Below are 17,554 nucleotides of genomic sequence, written 5' to 3' on the forward strand. Positions count from 1 at the left end.
TTTCTCAGGGTTGCTTTGGGTATCCTGGGTCTCTTGTGGTTCCACACAAATCTGATGATTCTTTTTCTATTTCTTTAAAAAATGACATTGGTATTTTTATGGAGATTGCATAAATTTGTATGTTGCTTTGGATAATATGGCCATTTTAACTATTTTGATTCTTCCAATCCATGAAGTTGGGATATTTTTCCATTTTGTGTCTTTTTCAATCTCTTTTAATAATGCTTTGTAGTTTTCAGTATATAGATCTTTCATGTTCTTTATTAAGTTTATTCCTAGATATTTTATTCTTTTGGTTGCAATTGCAAAAGGAATTATTTTTTTCATTTTTTTTCCTGAAGTTTTGTTGTTAGTATACAGGAAGGCAATGGATTTTTGTACATTGATTTTTGTATCCTGCAATTTTACTGTATTTGTTTATTGTTTTGTAATAGTTTTTTTGTGTAGTCTTTAGGGTTTACAATAAACAGAATCATGTCATTTGCAAAAAGTGAGTTTTACTTATTCCTTCCCTATTTGGATGCCTTTTATTTCTTTTTCTTGCCTTACTTCTCTGGCTAGAACTTCTAGAAATATGTTGAGTAAGAGTGATGAGTGTGGACATCCTTGTCTTGTTCCTGACCTAGAGGATAAGTTTTCAGTTTTTCACCATTGAGTATGATGTTAGCTGAGGGTTTATCATATATAGCCTTTGTTATATTGAGGTACTTTTCTTCTATTTCTATTTTATTGAGTGTTTTAATCATAAATGGATGTTGTATCTTATCTAACACATCTATTGATAATATCATATGATTTTTATCCTTTCTTTTGTTAACGTGGTATATTTCATTGATAGATTTACATATGTTGAACCATCTTTGTGGTCCTGGAATGAACCCCACGTGATCATGATGTATTATTTTTCTGATGTACTGCTGCTGTATTCAATTTGCTAGTATTTCACTTAGGATTTTTGCATGTGTATTCATCAGAGATATTGGCCTGTAGTTTTCTTTTTTGTGTTATCCTTGCCAGGTTTTGGTATCAGGGTTATATTGGCCTAATAAAATGTGTTAGGAAGTATTGCCTCTTCTTCAGTGTTTTGGAAGAGTATCAGAAGGATAGGTTTTAAATCTTCCTTGCACATTTGGTAGAATTCACTGGTAAAGCCATCTGGTCCTAGACTTTTATTTTTTAGAAAGTTTTTGATGGTTTTTTCAATTTCTTCCCTGCTGGTCGATCTATTTAGGTTTTCCAGTTCTTCATGATTTAGTCTAGAAAGGTTATATATTTCTAGGAAATTATTTATTTCTTCTAGGTTATTGAATTTGGTGGCATATAGTGTTTTATAATATTCTAATATGAACCTTTGTATATCCGTGATGTCTGTGGTGACTTCTCTCTCATTTCTGATTTTGTTTATATGGGTCTTTTCCCTTTTTTCCTTATGAGTCTAGCCTCTAGCCAGGGGTTTGTCAATTTTATTAATACTTTCAAAGAACTAGCTCTTTGTTTTATTACTTTTTTGTATAGTCTTTTTGTTCTCTATTTCATTCAATTCTGCTCTAATTTTTATGATTTCCTTTCTTCTGCTGACTTTGGGTTGCTTTTATTATTCTTTTTCTAGTTCTTTAAGATGTCAGAGGGATGGAGAAGGGTGGGTGGGTGGGTGGGGGGAGAGAATAACCAAAGAATTTATATGCATATATGCACAACCCAAGGACACGGACAATGGTGGGGAGAGGGACTGTGGAGAGGGAAGGGGAAGGGATGGGATGGAGTAGTTCACTGGGGAGAAAAAGGGACATCTGTAATATTTTAAACAAAAGTAATATTTAAAAAAAAAAAGATGTGATGTTTGGTTGTTTACTTGGGATTTCTCTTGTTTCTTGAGATAGGCCTGTAATGATATAAACTTCCCTCTTTTTACTGCATTCCAGAAGTTTTGATATGTTGTATTGTCATTCTCATTTGCCTCTCTATATCTTTTAATCTTATCTTTTACTTCTTTGACCTAGTCATTTTTTAGTAGTATGTTGTTTAATCTCCTTGTATTTGTGGGTTTCTTTACTTCCTTCTTGCAGTTGATTTCTAATTTCAAGGCATCGTGGTCAGAGAATATACTTGATGTAATTTCATTTGTCTTGAATTTGTTGATGCTAGTTCTGTGACCCAGTATATGGTCTATCCTTGAGAATGTTCCATGTGCACTGGAGAAGAATGTGTAATCTGATGTTCTAGGATGAAAGGCTCTGTAAATGTCAATTATATCCATTTGGTGTAGTGTTTCATTTAAGGCCAATATTTCTTTATTGATTTTCTGTTTGGTTGATCTGTCTAGAGCTGTCCATGGAGTATTAAGATCCCCAAGTTTGATTGTGTTTTGATCTGTTTCTCTCTTTAGTTCTATGTGTAGTTGCTTTATATCTTTTGGTGCTCCCTGGTTGGGTGCATATATATTAAGAAGTGTTATGTTTTCTTGATGTAGTGTCCCCTTTATCATTATCAAGTGTCCATCTTTGTCTTTTGTTATCTTTGTTGCCTTGAAGTCTGTTTTGTCAGATATAAGTATGGCTGCACCAGCTTTTTGGTGGATATTATTTGCTTGGAGAATCATTTTCCACCCTTTTACTTTGAATCTACGTTTGTCTTTGCAGCTTAGATGTGTCCCTCGTAGGCAGCATATGGTTGGGTTGTGTTTTTCCCCCCACTCTGCTACTCTGTACCTCTTTATTGGTGAATTCAGACCATTTATCTTCGAGGTAGTTATTGATGTATGAGGATTTCCTATAGCTATTTTATCTTTTGTTTTCTGGTAGCTCTGTGCCTCTATTGGTTCTTTTCCTTTGTACTTCTGTATGTTGTTTTTATTTGGTAGTATTTCATACTTCTTTCCTCTCTGTTCTCTTTTTTTAAGCTGTGTGTCCTGGTTTGGAGATTTTTGTGTGTAGTTACCATTAGGTTTATAAAAAATAAAGTTACATATATACAATAGCTTTTTTCTTTTGAGTGCACCTGATGTTCATCCTCCTTTGCCAGTTCAGACCTTTACCCCCTCCCCCTTTAAGTTTTTGTTGTCCCTGTTTATGCTGTAATTTTTTTGGCGATTTTACTCATAGTGTTGTGACCTTATTTTCTTTGTTTCAGGTAGAATAACTTCCTTGAGTATATCCTGCAGTGGAAGTTTTCTGGTGATAAAATCTCTCAGCTTCTGTATGTCTGGGAAGGTCTTTATTCCTCCTTGATACTTAAAGGATAATTTTGCTGGATATACTATTTGTGGCTGGTATTTCCTCTCTTTCAGATGTTTGAATATTTGGTTCCATTGTCTTCTGGCTTGTAGAGTTTCTGCTGAGAAGTCGGATGAAATTCTGATGTGTTTTCCTTTGTAGGTCACTTCTTTCTTTTCCCTGGCTGCTTTGAGAATTTTTTCTTTTTCATTAATTTTTGACAGTTTTAATACAATGTGGCTAGGAGAGGTCCCTTTAGATTGAGGTAACTAGGTGTTCGGTTTGCTTTTTGGATTCTAGGATCTAGTTCTTTCCATAGGTTTGGGAAGTTCTCATTCACTATTTGTTTAAATAGACTCTCTGTTCCCTTCCTCTCATCTTCTTCTGGAATGCCTATTATTCTAATTTATTTTTTCTGATGGAGTCATATAGTTCCCATAGAGCTCTTTTATATTTCTTTATGCTCAGGTCTCTTTCTTCTTCCCTCTGCGTCATTTCTAGATTCTTATCTTCGATATCACAAATTTTTTCCTCCATCTGGTTAGGTCTGTTTTCTATGCTCAGTACCTCATTTCTAATCTGAAATGCATGCCTCATTTCCAGGATTTCTCATTAGTTCTTTTTTAAAGTTTCAATCTCTTTGGTAAAGTACTTGTTTTGTTTATTGATTTGTTTTCTGAGAGCACTGAATTGTCTGTATTTTCTCACTTCTCGTTGAGTGTTTTCAGAACTTCATTCTTGAAATATCTTTGATTTATATCCCATATTCCCATGTGTTCCAGCTTGCTTTCTGGGGATTTTAAATTTTCTTTATGTTCATCTTTGTTACTATGATTTTTCATAGTATTGGTTCCTCTCCTTTGTCTATACATAAATATCCTTTCTATAGCAGTGTTCTCTGAAGAGGTCTTTCTACTATTTTCCAGTAGATGGCACTGAATCACAAGATATTTTTATGTGTGTTTTTCCCCATACTTGTTCTCTGCGGGTTCCTTAAGGCAGTACAGCTGCACTGATTGGCAGTGGGGATGTTTTCCCCTCACCCCAATAGTGGGCCTGGACCTACATGGGGTCCCACCCCAAGCCCTAAACCCAGGGACCAGTCATAGGGTAATAGTGGTTCCACTGCAATATCCCTTGGTTTACAGAGACACCGAGGACTATGGGAGGTGAGTTTTGGGAGTCCAAGGAACGAGGATCAGCAGGGCTCAGTGGTTCCATTTCTTTGTCAGAAACACCCCTGCCTGACAGTGGAGAGCTCCCGGGCAGAACCCTGCACTCTGTCAGGTGTCTGCTGGCTCAGTCACTGCTCACTCTGCTTTCCCTACTGGATTCCCGCCCCCCCCCCCAACTCTCTGTTCCTCCTGGCTAGCTGAAGGAAGGGCCCACTACTGAAGGCTTCCTCCACTCTTCTGGCCATGCTGCGAGCTCCTGGCTGCAGGGCTTTGTCTGAGGGCCCTTGAGTTCTCCTTCCTTCTCATCTCCCCGCTTATTCTTGGTTCCCCACCATTAGATGTTTCCATTCACAGGCCTCTCAGGCATGCCTCTGTGTTGAGTAGGGAATTTTTTGTTGAATTATAGTTGGTTAGTTTGTTGAAATTTCAGGGCGAGAGGCTAAGGGTATCTCTCATGCCATCATTGCTCTGATGTCACTCTTGCCAGTAGTATTTCATTGTGTCAATGTACTATAGTCTTTTTATCCACTCATCTACTGATGGGCCCTTGGGTTGCTTCCCTGTCTTGGCTATTGTAAATAATGCTACATTGTGCCTTTGCTGGGTGCCTCAGTTGGTTGAAGCATCATACTGCACACCAGTGGTTTTGGGTTGAATTCCCAGTCAGGACACATACGTAGGTTGTGAGTTCAATTCCCGTTTGTGACGTGTACGGGAGGCAACTGATCAATGTTTTTCTCTTTCTCTCTCTTTCCCTTTCTGTCTCTAAAATCAATAAAAACATATCCTCAAGCGAGGATTAAAAAAAAAAATAGTAACACTGCAGTGAGCATAAGGGTGCATACATTCTTTTTAATTTGTGTTTTGGGTTTCTTTGGATATATTCCCAGAAGTGGAATTGCAGGGTCATAAGGCAGTTCCATTTTTAATTTTTTGAGGAACCTTCACACTGTTTTCCATAGTTGTTGCACGAATCTGCATTCCCACCAACAGTGCACTAAGGTTCCCTTTTCTCCACATCCTCACCAATGCTTAGCAAGAGGTATGGAGCATGCCAAGGCCAGATGCTGCTTGTTTGATATTTCTGAACGTTTCAGAGATTTTAGGAAATTCCACAGCAGTAGCCAAGACAGGCAGTTTGTATGGAAAAGCCATTGGAAATGGCTTGAGTGGGCCTGCAAGTTGAGTGGGGTGGGGCCCCAGGGATTCACCAGGGTTTGGCGAACAATGTGAGCCAGGTTGATGGAGACGTAGATATAGCAACCACCTGCTGGCTCTGTGGTGGTTGGGAGTCTCAGAAGAGGAACTGTGACCTTTGTTTACACTTTTGTCTGGCGGAAAGCTTCCCCTCCAGCTTTCACCCAATGCTAGCCAATTCAGTTCCTCCACATATGTCCCTGGTGCCTTTCGAGCTGCTGTCCCAGTGCTGGAGCTCAGAGGTAGTGAGTCTGAGTAAGTCCGTGCACAGACCCTTTAAAAGAAACTTCCTGGAACTCCAGCATCCTCCGTCTCCCTTAGCTTCAATCCCTACTTGTTTTTACAGCCCGAAATTATGGGTACTTTTCTTCCTGGCATTGGAACCCTGGGCTGGGGGTGCCTGACGTGGAGCTGGGACTCGTCACTCCTCAGGGGGAACCTCTGCAGCCCAGATATCTGTCCTGATTTTTATCTGGCACACCAGCCCATTTCATGTCTCTGTCCTCCCTACTAGTGAGAATATGGCTTCTTCCTGTAAATCTGTAGTTGTAGGACTTCCATTCAGCTAGATTTCAGGGGGTTCTAAGTGATGGTTGTTCTGTAGTTTAGTTGTAATTCTGATGTGGCTGTGGGAGTATTCGAGTATAGTATATTTACCTATGGCCATCTTGACTGGAAGTCCTGATTTCTGAATATTAATTTTGTATCCTGTTACTTTACTGAATTCATTTATCAATTCTAGTAATTTTTTAGTGGAATCTTTAGGGTTCTCTTTATACAGGACTATGTCATCTTCAGTTAATGACAATTTTACTTCTTCCTTTCCGGTTTGGATGCCTTTCATTTCTTGCTCTTGTCTGATGGCCTGGACTTCCAGTGCTATGTTGAATAAGAGTGATGAAAGTGGACATCCCTGTCTTGTTCCTAATCTTAAGGGAAAGATTTTTAGTTTTTGCCTTTTAAGTGTGAAGTTGGCTGTGGGTTTGTCAAATATCGCCTTTATTATGTTGAAGTATGATCTCTCTATTCCAATTTTGCTCAGAGTTTTTCCCATAAATGGATGCTGGATTTTATCAAAGTCTCTTTGTGCATCTCTTGATACGAGCATATGATTTTTATTGTTCATTTTGTTTAAGTGGTAAGTCATGTTAATTGATTTGCTGATATTACACCAACCTTGCATCACCAGAATAAGTCCCACTTGATCATGGTGTATAATCTTTTTAATATATCGCTGGATTGTTTGCTAATATTTTGTTGAGGATTTTTGCTTCTGTGTTTATCAAGGATATTGGCCTATAATTTTCTTTCTTTGTCATGTCTTTATGTGGTTTTGGAATTAGAGTAATGCTGACCTTGTAAAAAGAGCTTGGAATCTTTCCTTCTCTTGAATTTTTTGGAAGAGGTTGAGAAAGATAGGTGTTAATTCTTTGACTGTTTGGTGAAATTCACCTGGGAAGCCATCTGGTCCAGGACTTTTGTTTGCTGGGATTCTTTTGATTACTGTTTTGATTTCGTTAGTTGTAATCACTTTGTTCAGATTTTCTGTTTCTTGATTCAGTTTTGGAAGATTGTATGTTTTTAGGAATTTATCTATTTCTTCCAGATTGTCCAATTTGTTCGCATATAATTAATTGTTCGTAATACAATTCTATAATTTTTATCATGTTTTTAAAAAAAATTTTTAAAAATTGATTTCAGAGAGGGGAAGAAAAGGGAGAGAGAGAGAAACATCAAAGATGAGAGTCATTGATCGGTTGCCTCCTGCACCCCCCCCCACTGGGGATCGAACCCGAAACCCAGGCATGTGCCCTGACCAGGAATCTAACCGTAACCTCCTGGTTCATAGGTCGACGCTCAAACACTGAGCCATGCTGGCCAGGCTATCAGGTGTTTTTTTTTAAAAAAAAATTTATTAATTTTTAATCTTCCACTGAGGATATTTTTTTCATTGCTTTTCAGAGAGAGTGGAAGGCGGGTGGTGGGGAGAAATATTGACGTGAGAGAGATATATCAATTGGTTGCTTAATGCAAATGCCCTGACTGAGGCTGGGGATTGAGCCTGCAACCGAGGTATGTGCCCTTGGCTGGAATTGAACCCAGGACCCTTCAGTCTGCAGGTTGATGCTCTAACCCCTGCTAGGACCTATCACATGGTTTTATCTATATTTCCTAGTGTTACCTTTTGTCTGAGTAGGCACTTAATAAATATTTAAGTGAAGAAATTTATGAATAAATTTCTAGGTTTACCAGGAAACCTAGATCTGTTATGAGATGTATTTGCTTAAGTTTTTGTGTCTTACTTTATCAATTAATAGAGCAGCTTAGGACTAGAATGACTTCTAAGCTCACTTTTACTCTAAAATTCTGATTATAGTATCAGAGTTCAATATTTATTGACAAACATTTATAAAATATTTTGAATTGTCAGACTATGGGTATAGAAAAATGAACACATTTTTCTGGCTCTTCAAGGATTTACAGACCAGTGGTAGATACATACAGAAATAATGACAGCCAAGTGATGCCTGTTTTAAATAGAATGGTACCAAGTGTTTATGGAAGCAGGGAAGAATGCACTTAACTCTGCCTAGGGATCTCAGGGGGTGGCTTTTTGCAAGAACCACCTGAAATTCTTTCTGCATTTTTATGGGTGGTATTTTCCTTTTTCCTTGCATGCAATAATACCTTTTGTGCAGGAATCAGTAAAAACTTAAAATTTATTTAATATCTTGTGGGTCTTGAAATATTGGGGCACCTTTGTCAAGTATATGGTTGTCTAACCACTATGCTGTACACCTAAAATTAATACAGAATCATACTGAATGTAAACTGTAATTGAAAAATAAAAAGTAAAAATAGAGCTACAAATAAAATTTATTTAACATCTCTTAGAGGGAACAAGTTATACTTATAGTAGTTTTGGATATGAGGTAGAAAAAGTTTCTTAGTCCTATTTGAAATCTGTACCTGCTATAATTGTTTTCTGCTGGAAAAAAAATTGGGATAATGCTAACTACACCCATAAATAAGATATAATAAACATGATTTAAAATATAATAGATGATTAAAATTACAAAATATGTACCAAGGCTTGTATTACTTGTGGTTTAGTATAGGAATTAGGATCCGCTCTAGGTATTTAAAACAGGAAGATGTTTAATACAGAGTATTGGATACTTATGTAATCGCTGGATGACAGTGAGTGGACTGAGTCGAAGGATCTACAATAAATGTAACACAGAGACCCAAAAGCTTCTGATGTTACCTCCCATGGCACTGCTAAAATTTTGTTTCTCTGGTATTACCCCGTGGTACTGCTAAAATTATGCTTCTCTGATGTTATCTCCCATGGCACTGCTAAAATTCTGTTTCTAGGTACCTGGTAACTAAACTCTGGAATGACCAGCTAGCTCAACTGTTTCTAAATCCTCAGGTCTTAGGACCTTGTTTACTAGCTGAAACAGTAACAGGAAAATAGTTTTCCCCTCTCTTCTGTCTTCCAGATCTCTTGGAAATTCATCCAGTTAGACTTTTCAACTTTTCCAAAGTATTTATCATAAGGAACAAAGAGGAATAGAGAATTAAAAGAAAATTAGTCTTGTTAAAATGCACACATTGGTAACTATATCAATGGACTGGGGAAAATTCAGACATCTTCTGGAACTCTTAAGGATATCAAAAGATTGATAGGAGACCAAAAGTAATGCTTATTTTAGATGGATATGATAGAAAGGGACTTGACAGAATGACAGGATATCTGAAATAGGACTAGGTGGAGGATGCAGGGGTTCCAGTGAATAAACCCTTGTTGATTAGGAGTTTCAGTTTACAGATTAGACATGAAACTTGGAATAAAGGGTACAAAATTATATGGGATTTTGCATTCTGAAGATTTGCATGAATTCTTGATGTTTCTAGGAATTTCTTACATGTGGCCTTTAACTCTTAACCTTTTTAGTTTTGTAATATGGCCATTCACGTAGCCCTGATTTTCATAAAAATATCAGCCTGCAGGGAAGAGAATTTGCTGTGACTCTGGGAAATTAGAAGCAGAGAGGGAGGTGGGCAGTAACTCTGCTATCTCGTTCCAGATAGGAATGTGGTCCTGATGATGCTGAATTAATTTCAAGAACTAAGGGAATCTGATGTTTGAAAACATTCTTTAAAGGGAAACCATATAATAGCATGGCAAGAATTAGCTGTTTTTTTATTTTTGGCACAACTTCACCTGCACATCCCATTAGGAAAGTAAGGAGTTGGTGAAAAGGCTGTATTTTTTTTGGCTCTATGTCGAATTACAAGTGTTTTTGTGTTCCTGCTAATAACTCATCTCAAACACTCCTTTGGAACCTGTATGTCTTCTTTGTCATGTTAGTATTTCCTTCTTCCTATATGGTTACATTGTTGTCGCAAAGAAAAATATCTTATACTTAGAGCATATGTTGATTGTTTATGTTTTATTCTCAGGTTGTTGCAAGACATGAAGATTTACTGGCACAAGCAACTGGGATTGAATCTTTGGAAGGTATATTTCCATTAACTATTACAGATTATATAGAGCTAGACCAGGGATTGGCAACCTTTTTCTGTTAAGGGTCACATAGTCAATATTTTAGACTTTCCAGGCCATACTATCTCTTTTGCAACTACTTAACTGCCATTGCAGTGAAAGAAGTCAGAAAATATGTAAGTAAATTTGTGTGGCTGTGCTCCACAAATCTTTAATAAAACACTGCTGAACCCTGAGCCAGATTATTTGGGTTCAAATTTTTGCTTTGCTACTTCCTAGATGTGTGACTTTAAAGTTACTTAATGTTTCTGTGCCTCAGTTTTATCTATAAAGGAAAGGAGTATTAATATGTACTAACATGGTGTTATTCTGAGGATTAAATGAGTTAGCAAAATACTTAGAACAATTTCTGGCACATATTTAGTATTTCTCTAACTGTTAGTTAATTCAAACAACTAAAACATCAGCAACACCAAAGTAGGCAGTAGAGGAAGTAAGCTTGAATTTTTTTCTTATTTTTGGCTTTTCAATGAAAGTCTAATAGAATAGTGATACATTGGATTTTAATTTTTATGAATCCTTTCATTTTTGTTTGACTAATATTTATGAATTTTTTTGTTCCCCCTTGATTAAACTATATCTTATAAATATGAAATTTTAATAATCATGTTTTATATTACTTGTGTTGTGATTACTATTATTAATCATTGCACATCAAAAGAAAGCTAAGTGATCTTTTTCTGTTTTGATGAAATTCTTAAGGAAGAAGAATATTGATTTTTGTTATGCAATATTCTTTAATGCTTCCCCCAGTGTTTCTTATGAACTCAAAGGTCTCAGTATGTACACTGTTTCTAAGACATCTTGATAAAGAACTTAGTATTTTCAGAAATAATAGTTCAACTGCTATTTTAATATTTAGGATGTGTATATCAGACCATGTTCATGAGAAAATTAAGAGGCTCTAAGTACTGACTTACTACTGGAAATTAATTATGTTTTTTTAATCTCTAAATATTTTTTATGTGTTTCTGGAAGCAAGTAAATAATATCCTTTTTTTAATGGTAATTTTTTTAAAACGTTAAGTGATTTTTTCATTTGTAAAACCTGTGAGGATGGCATGGTAGTATGTTGATTCTGAGTGTGTATAAGAATGTATATATGTATATGTGAATCATCACAACAGAAATACTTCCCATTGTGGTTTTCGTATGTGTTTAGTTCTATAATGTGCTTGTTTTTCCCAGAATGCTTTTCACTGATTACAGTATTTAAAATGTACTGTTGGACTGAGTTAGAATAGCTATTCGTTTGGTGATTGTATAGAGTACAAAGGCTGGCTTCTCAGAGTTCCTACGATAACCTAAGAATATTCTCCAGATTATTTGAACATAAAAAGTCAAAGTATGAATTGGTTAGTATTCATTTTAGCATGACATATATTCTGATCCCTATATACTTAAAATTTCGCCATCTAAGTAGTTTGGAGATATATTTATCAAGCCTATTTTATTAAATCTGCTCCCTACTTATTTTTGTTCATTTATTCGTTTAAATATTAATTGAAAATTTGCTAGATTCCAGGCAGCTGTGATAATATACGGAGTCCTTGTCTTTATGGGCTATTTAATTAAGCCTGTTTTATAAAAAGAGATATCCTCATTCATTCATTTGTTCACTCAGTCAAATAGTAATTGGGCACTTAGTAGGTATCAGGCACCTGTGAGCAATAGAAAAGTCACTGTTCCTATGGAACTTATGTTCTAGGTGGGGAAGTAGACAGAAAATATGTACAAATAGGAAACTTCAGATGTTTGTAAATCCTACAAAAAAAATAAAATGGATGATGGGGTGGAGGAAGGGTATTCCTTTACTAGCTAGGATGGTCAGGGAGGGCCATTTTGAGAAGATGACATTGAGTTGAGATCTGAATGATGAGAAAGAGCTACCACATGAAGATCTGGGGAGAAACTGAGGGACCAATAAGTGGGAAGGCAGGTAAGTATTAGCTTGTCAAGTCAAGGGGCAGAAAGAAGTTCAGTATGAATGGAGTTTAGTGAATGAAGGAAAAAATTGTAGGTAATGTTCTTGGAAATAAATTTTGATTTTCATTCTAAATGTAATGGTAAACCATTGGAGGATTATGTGATAGGATTAATAACTCTTTAAAGTTTTATCTGTCGGTTCTATAGGAAGGCAAGAGTAGAATCATTGGTGCAAATTTAGAAGTTATTAGAGTAGTAAAAGTTGATTAGAATAGTGGATGGAAAGAGAGACAGAGAGAGAAAAATGGATGGGATAAAAGTGGGGCCAGAGCTGGTAAGATTTGTTGATGGGAGATAGAAAGGTTGAGGGGAAAAGTCATCAGGAATGACTCCTAAGATTTTAGTCTGGAAAATCTGAAGGATGATGGTATGAGTAACAGTTGGGTTAGGTTGGAGAAGATTAAGATTTTGATGGGCCCAGGGTGGAGCAGAAGTTGTCTTGGGCATCTTAAATTTGAAATAAAAGAGTTCATGGTTAAAGATTTGTGTGCACATGTGTGTGTGCACGTCTGTGTATGTGTACATAGGCAGATATAAAGAAAATCTATATAGATATATGTACATGTGTATATAAGCAGATGTATATATGTATAAAATCAGTATTTTATTGAACAGATAACATTTTAAACATTGGGATTGACTGAAATCCCTGAGAGATTGTAGATGGAGAACAGAAGAGGCTGAGGGTCAAATCTGAGTACTCTAGCATGTAGAGATCTAACAGGATGATTAGGATCAAATAATGAGATAAGGGGAAATCCAGGGTGTGTGAAGCCCAGAGGTAAAAATGTTTTAGACAGGGTGTGGTTTAACTGTGTGATGAATTTCTGAGAGTTCTAACAAGAAAAAGATGGAACTGACAATGGAATTTGTTATCTTAGAGATTTCTGATGACCTTAATAAAGATCAAGTGAGTATGAAAAGCCAATTGAGATTGACTTGTGGAGAGAAAACGATGTGCAAGTAAGGGCAGTTCGTTCTTGGAGGCTTAAGGTCAATGAATCATAAAGCCAGCAGAAAAACAGGAATCCCTGGGGCCAGAGAGGATTCTATTGGACTGAGCCAAATGAAAGCAAATGGAGTGGGGCAAAAGTAGGTTTACAGTCGTTCTATGGGAAAAGACATGAAGGTCATGATTATTACAATAGCTTTATTAACTCTGTGCTTCAAGTACTCACAACTGTAAGCCTACATTTGCCTCACCCCATATTTGTATGCTGATAGGAGTGTTTATTAGTTCTAATATTACTTCATCTAATATGTGACAACATTCTATGCTTAAATTTATTTAGAATGCTATGTTCCAAAACTACAACTATGCAAGTTAAATAGAGAAAGTGAGTTTTAAAGAATGGAGTTCAAAACAATTACATATGTAACATTGGAAAACCTATTTTTACGCATATATAAATAGTAAAATTTAAGATCTATCTTTCTGAATATATCTTTCTGAAAATATTTTTACAGTTTTGTAAAAAGTTTTTTATCATGTTGTATGTGTAGAGAGTAAAGGCAATAATATTCTTGCTGTTCATGTTTCTTTATCTAGCATATAATTCATTAATTTAAACTTATTGACTACTTGCCATGGGAAGTAGTTTGAGTTAGGTTCTTGTCATACAATAGCGAATGAAAAAGAGACTTTTCCTAAATGCCAGGAATATATAACCTAGTAAGAGAATAAAACATTAAACAGATATACAAGTTGATATGTAATTAATGTAGTTAGTGCCATAAAGGAAATGTATGTTGTAGAAGAAAATAACAAGAGAATCTAAATTAGTTGAGGGACCTGCTAGTAATTTTTTATGTTAAGACAAGACTTGAACAAATGGGTTGGAAAGACTATACCAGGTGGAAAGTATGCCATATTCAAATCAAATAGGGCCTTGTACAAGACCAGGCTGTGGACTTTAGTTCTAACATAGGAGTGAAGGGGAGACTGTGGAAGGGGTTTAGCAGAGGAATGTCATGGTACAATTTTGCACTTTTAAGAACACAGGCTTCTTTTTTGTAATTATAGTGCAAAACACATTAACATGAGATTTACCATTCTCTCCATTTTAAAGTATGTAATTCAGTGGCATTAATTACATTTACAGTGTTGGGCAACCATCACTGTTGAGTTGGAGAAGTCTTTCATCACCCCAAATGTGGAAACCCTATCCCCATTAAGTAGTCACTTCCCATTTCTTGTCAGAATTCTTCAGTGGAACAAGGATTAGAGGGCGAGATAGAGGCTTTTATAATAGTGCAGGTAAAATATATTGGTTGCTTAGATTACAATTGCTTATGTATGTGTATATGTATTTCTTTTTAACTTAATTTTCTACCCAATTTGAGCCCTTATAACTTTGTAAAGTAATATAAGCTGTTATGTTTTCCTAGGTGTTCTTCAGATGATGCAGACAAGAATTGGGGCATTACAGGGAGCTGTTGATAGGTACTGTTATTCATTTTGTAAATAAATAGAATAGAAGGATTATTATCTGTTGATATTTTGAAGATGATTTTATTACCACTCCTCTCTTTATTTTTCCTTTAGGATGAAAGCAAAAATTTTTGAGCCATATAATAAAATAGTAGCCCGTACTGCACAACTAGCAAGACTTCAGGTAGGTTCTTACTTTTCATTTCTTTATACTTTGTTGTTCCTTTTATTTTTATAAATGGACAGATTTCAAGGGAATGAATTCTGAGAAAATAAGAGAATATGAGAGAACAGGGGAAAAATACTAAAGGGCTTTAAAATAAGATAGCCAATTAAAAAATACAAATCTAAATTACTGTTCAAGTGAATTATTCTCTTATTATTGGAGTGTATAATAATTTACTAACTTTTTTAGAATTCAAAATTATTTCTTTTAATGGAGAACAGAAAAAAACCTAGCATTTATTCAATTCTTGCTGTTTGCTGTGATCAAGTGTAAGCAACCCAAACCTATAGTAGTACTAATAGCAGTGCCTATTCAGGAAATTCAGTTTTTGACCGAAATTTAGTAGTTTTCTAGGTTTACAAGAGAGAGATATTCAAAACATTTTATTTTCCACATACTTTCCATAGATTATTAAAAAAATATTTGCCTGTAGTTAGATACAGTGGTACCTCGGTTTTCTAATGTAATCTGTTCCGGAATTCTGTCAAGTTCTGAAACATTTGAAAACCGAGGTGTGATTTCCCAAAGAAAGTAATGCAAAATGGATTAATCCATCCCAGACCTTTATTTATTTTATTATTTTATTTTATTTTATTTTATTTTATTTTATTTTATTTTATTTTATTTTATTTTATTATTATTTTTTTATTTTTATTTTATTTTATTTTATATTTTATTTTATTTTAATTTATTTTATTTCTTTTTTAAGTTTCTTTGTTTTTATTGTTGAGAGTATTACAGATGTCCTTTTTATCCCCATTGATTCCTTCCACCCTGCATCCATTCCACCGCTAGGCTTTTGCCATACCAATGTCTGTGTCCATGGGTTATGCTTATGAACATGTAGGTTCTTTGATTAATCTCTCCCCACCCACTCCCTTCCTTCCCTCTGAGATCCCTCAGTCTGTTCTATGCTGCTATGTCTCTGGATCCACTTTGTTCATCAGTTTGTTTAGTATATTCCACATATAAGTGAGATCATGTGGTTCTTGTCTTTCTTTGACTGGCTTATTTCACTTAGCATAATATTGTCTAGTTCCTTCCATTCTGTGCCAAGGGCTAAAAGATCCTTCTTTTTTACAGCTGCATAGTATTCCATGGTGTAAATGTCCTACAGCTTTTTTATCCACTCATCTACTGATGGGCATTTGGGCTGTTTCTAGATCTTAGCTATTGTAAATAATGCTGGTATGAACATAGGGGTGCATATATTCTTTCTGATTAGTGTTTCAGGATACAAGAAGATGCTTGATATAATTTCAGTCTTCTTGAATTGGTAGAGACTTGCCTTGTGCCTTAACATGTGGTCTATTCTTGAGAATGTTCCATGTGCACTTGAGAAGAATGTGTATTCTGCTGCTTTGGGATGAAATGTTCTGTAAACGTCAATTAAATCCATTAGATCTAGTGTGTCATTTAAGGCCTGTGTTTCCCTGTTGATTTTTTGTCTTGATGATGTGTCTAGTGCTGACAGTGGGATGCTAAAGTTTCCCACTATGATTGTGTTGCTGTTGATCTCCCCCTTAGAGTCCCCCAAGAAATTTTTTATGTATTTAGGTGCTCCTATATTAGGTGCATATGCATTTATAAGGGTTATTTCCTCCTGTTGGATTGATCCCTTTAGTATTATGTAGTTACCACCTTTGTCTCTTGTTAAGGTCTTTATTTTGAAGTCTATTTTGTCAGAAATAAGTATTGCTACTCCAGCTGGTTTTTCATTTCTATTACCATGGAATATTTTTTTCCATTCCTTCACTTTTAGCTTGTGTGAATCTTTTGCTCTCAGGTGGGTCTCTTGTTACCAGCATATATTTGGATCCTGTTTTCTTATCCATTCAGCTACCTTATGTCTTTTGATTGGAGAATTTATTCCATTTACATTTAAGGTTACTATTGATATATACCTATTTAATGCCATTTTTCCCCTTTATTGAGAGAAGGAATATTCTCTCAATATTCCTTCTTCTTAAAATGGTCCTTTTAGCATTTCTTGCAATGCTGGTTTGGTGGAACTGAACTCCTTTAGCCTTTTATTGTCTGGGAAGCTCTTTATTTCACCTTCAATTTTAAATGACAGCCTTGCTGGATAAAGCAGTTTTGGGTGCATGTTCTTGCTTTCCGTTACTTTGAGAACTTCGTGCCACTCCCTTCTGGCCTGAAGTGTTTCTGTTGAGAAATCTGCTGTCAGCCTTATGGGGGTTCCTTTGTAGGTAACTGCTTGTCTCTCTCTTGCAGCTCTTAATATTCTCTCTTTGTCCTTAACATTTGCGATTTTTATTATGATGTGTCTTGGAGTGGGTCTCTAAGGGTCCCTCTTGTTTGTAACACTCTGTGCTTCCTGAACTTCACCATTGTAGGGAAGTTTTCTGTCATTATTTTCTCCACCAAGTTCTCTATCCCTTTCTTTCCTCCCCCTCTGGCACTCCTATGATGCAAATATTGTTTTGCTTCATGTTGTCCCAAAGCTCCCTTAGACTGTCCTCTTGCTTTTTAAATGTTTTTTCTTTTTGCTGCTCTGATTGTTTTTTTCTACCTTACCTTCTAAGTCACTTATTCTATCCTCTGCTTCATTGAGCCTGCTTTTAATTCCTTCCAGCTTATTCTTGATATCAGATATAGTATTCTTCATTTCTGCCTGGTTCTTATTTATGATACCTAGCTCTTTTTTTCATGTTTTCACTAAATTCTTGGACCTTTCCATTAAGTGTCTTCTTGTTCTCATTAATTTCCTTGAGCATCTTTATAACCATTACT

At 35.8% G+C, this 17,554-nt stretch overlaps 1 protein-coding gene across 2 annotated transcripts in view; it reads left to right on the forward strand.

Annotated features, from left to right (window-relative positions):
- COG5 (component of oligomeric golgi complex 5) overlaps positions 1–17,554 on the forward strand; it is a 324,571-nt gene that overhangs the window by 15,928 nt on the left and 291,089 nt on the right. For both annotated transcript variants that reach the window (XM_081146842.1, XM_081146843.1), the window contains exons 3-5: positions 10,055–10,112; positions 14,532–14,586; positions 14,689–14,758. In XM_081146842.1, the coding sequence (XP_081002968.1) occupies positions 10,055–10,112; positions 14,532–14,586; positions 14,689–14,758 (183 nt within the window). The remainder of the gene's footprint in view (positions 1–10,054; positions 10,113–14,531; positions 14,587–14,688; positions 14,759–17,554) is intronic.

This window comes from Miniopterus schreibersii (genome assembly GCF_964146895.1).
Source record: "Miniopterus schreibersii genome assembly, chromosome: 9".
NCBI classification, from domain to species: domain Eukaryota; kingdom Metazoa; phylum Chordata; class Mammalia; order Chiroptera; family Miniopteridae; genus Miniopterus; species Miniopterus schreibersii.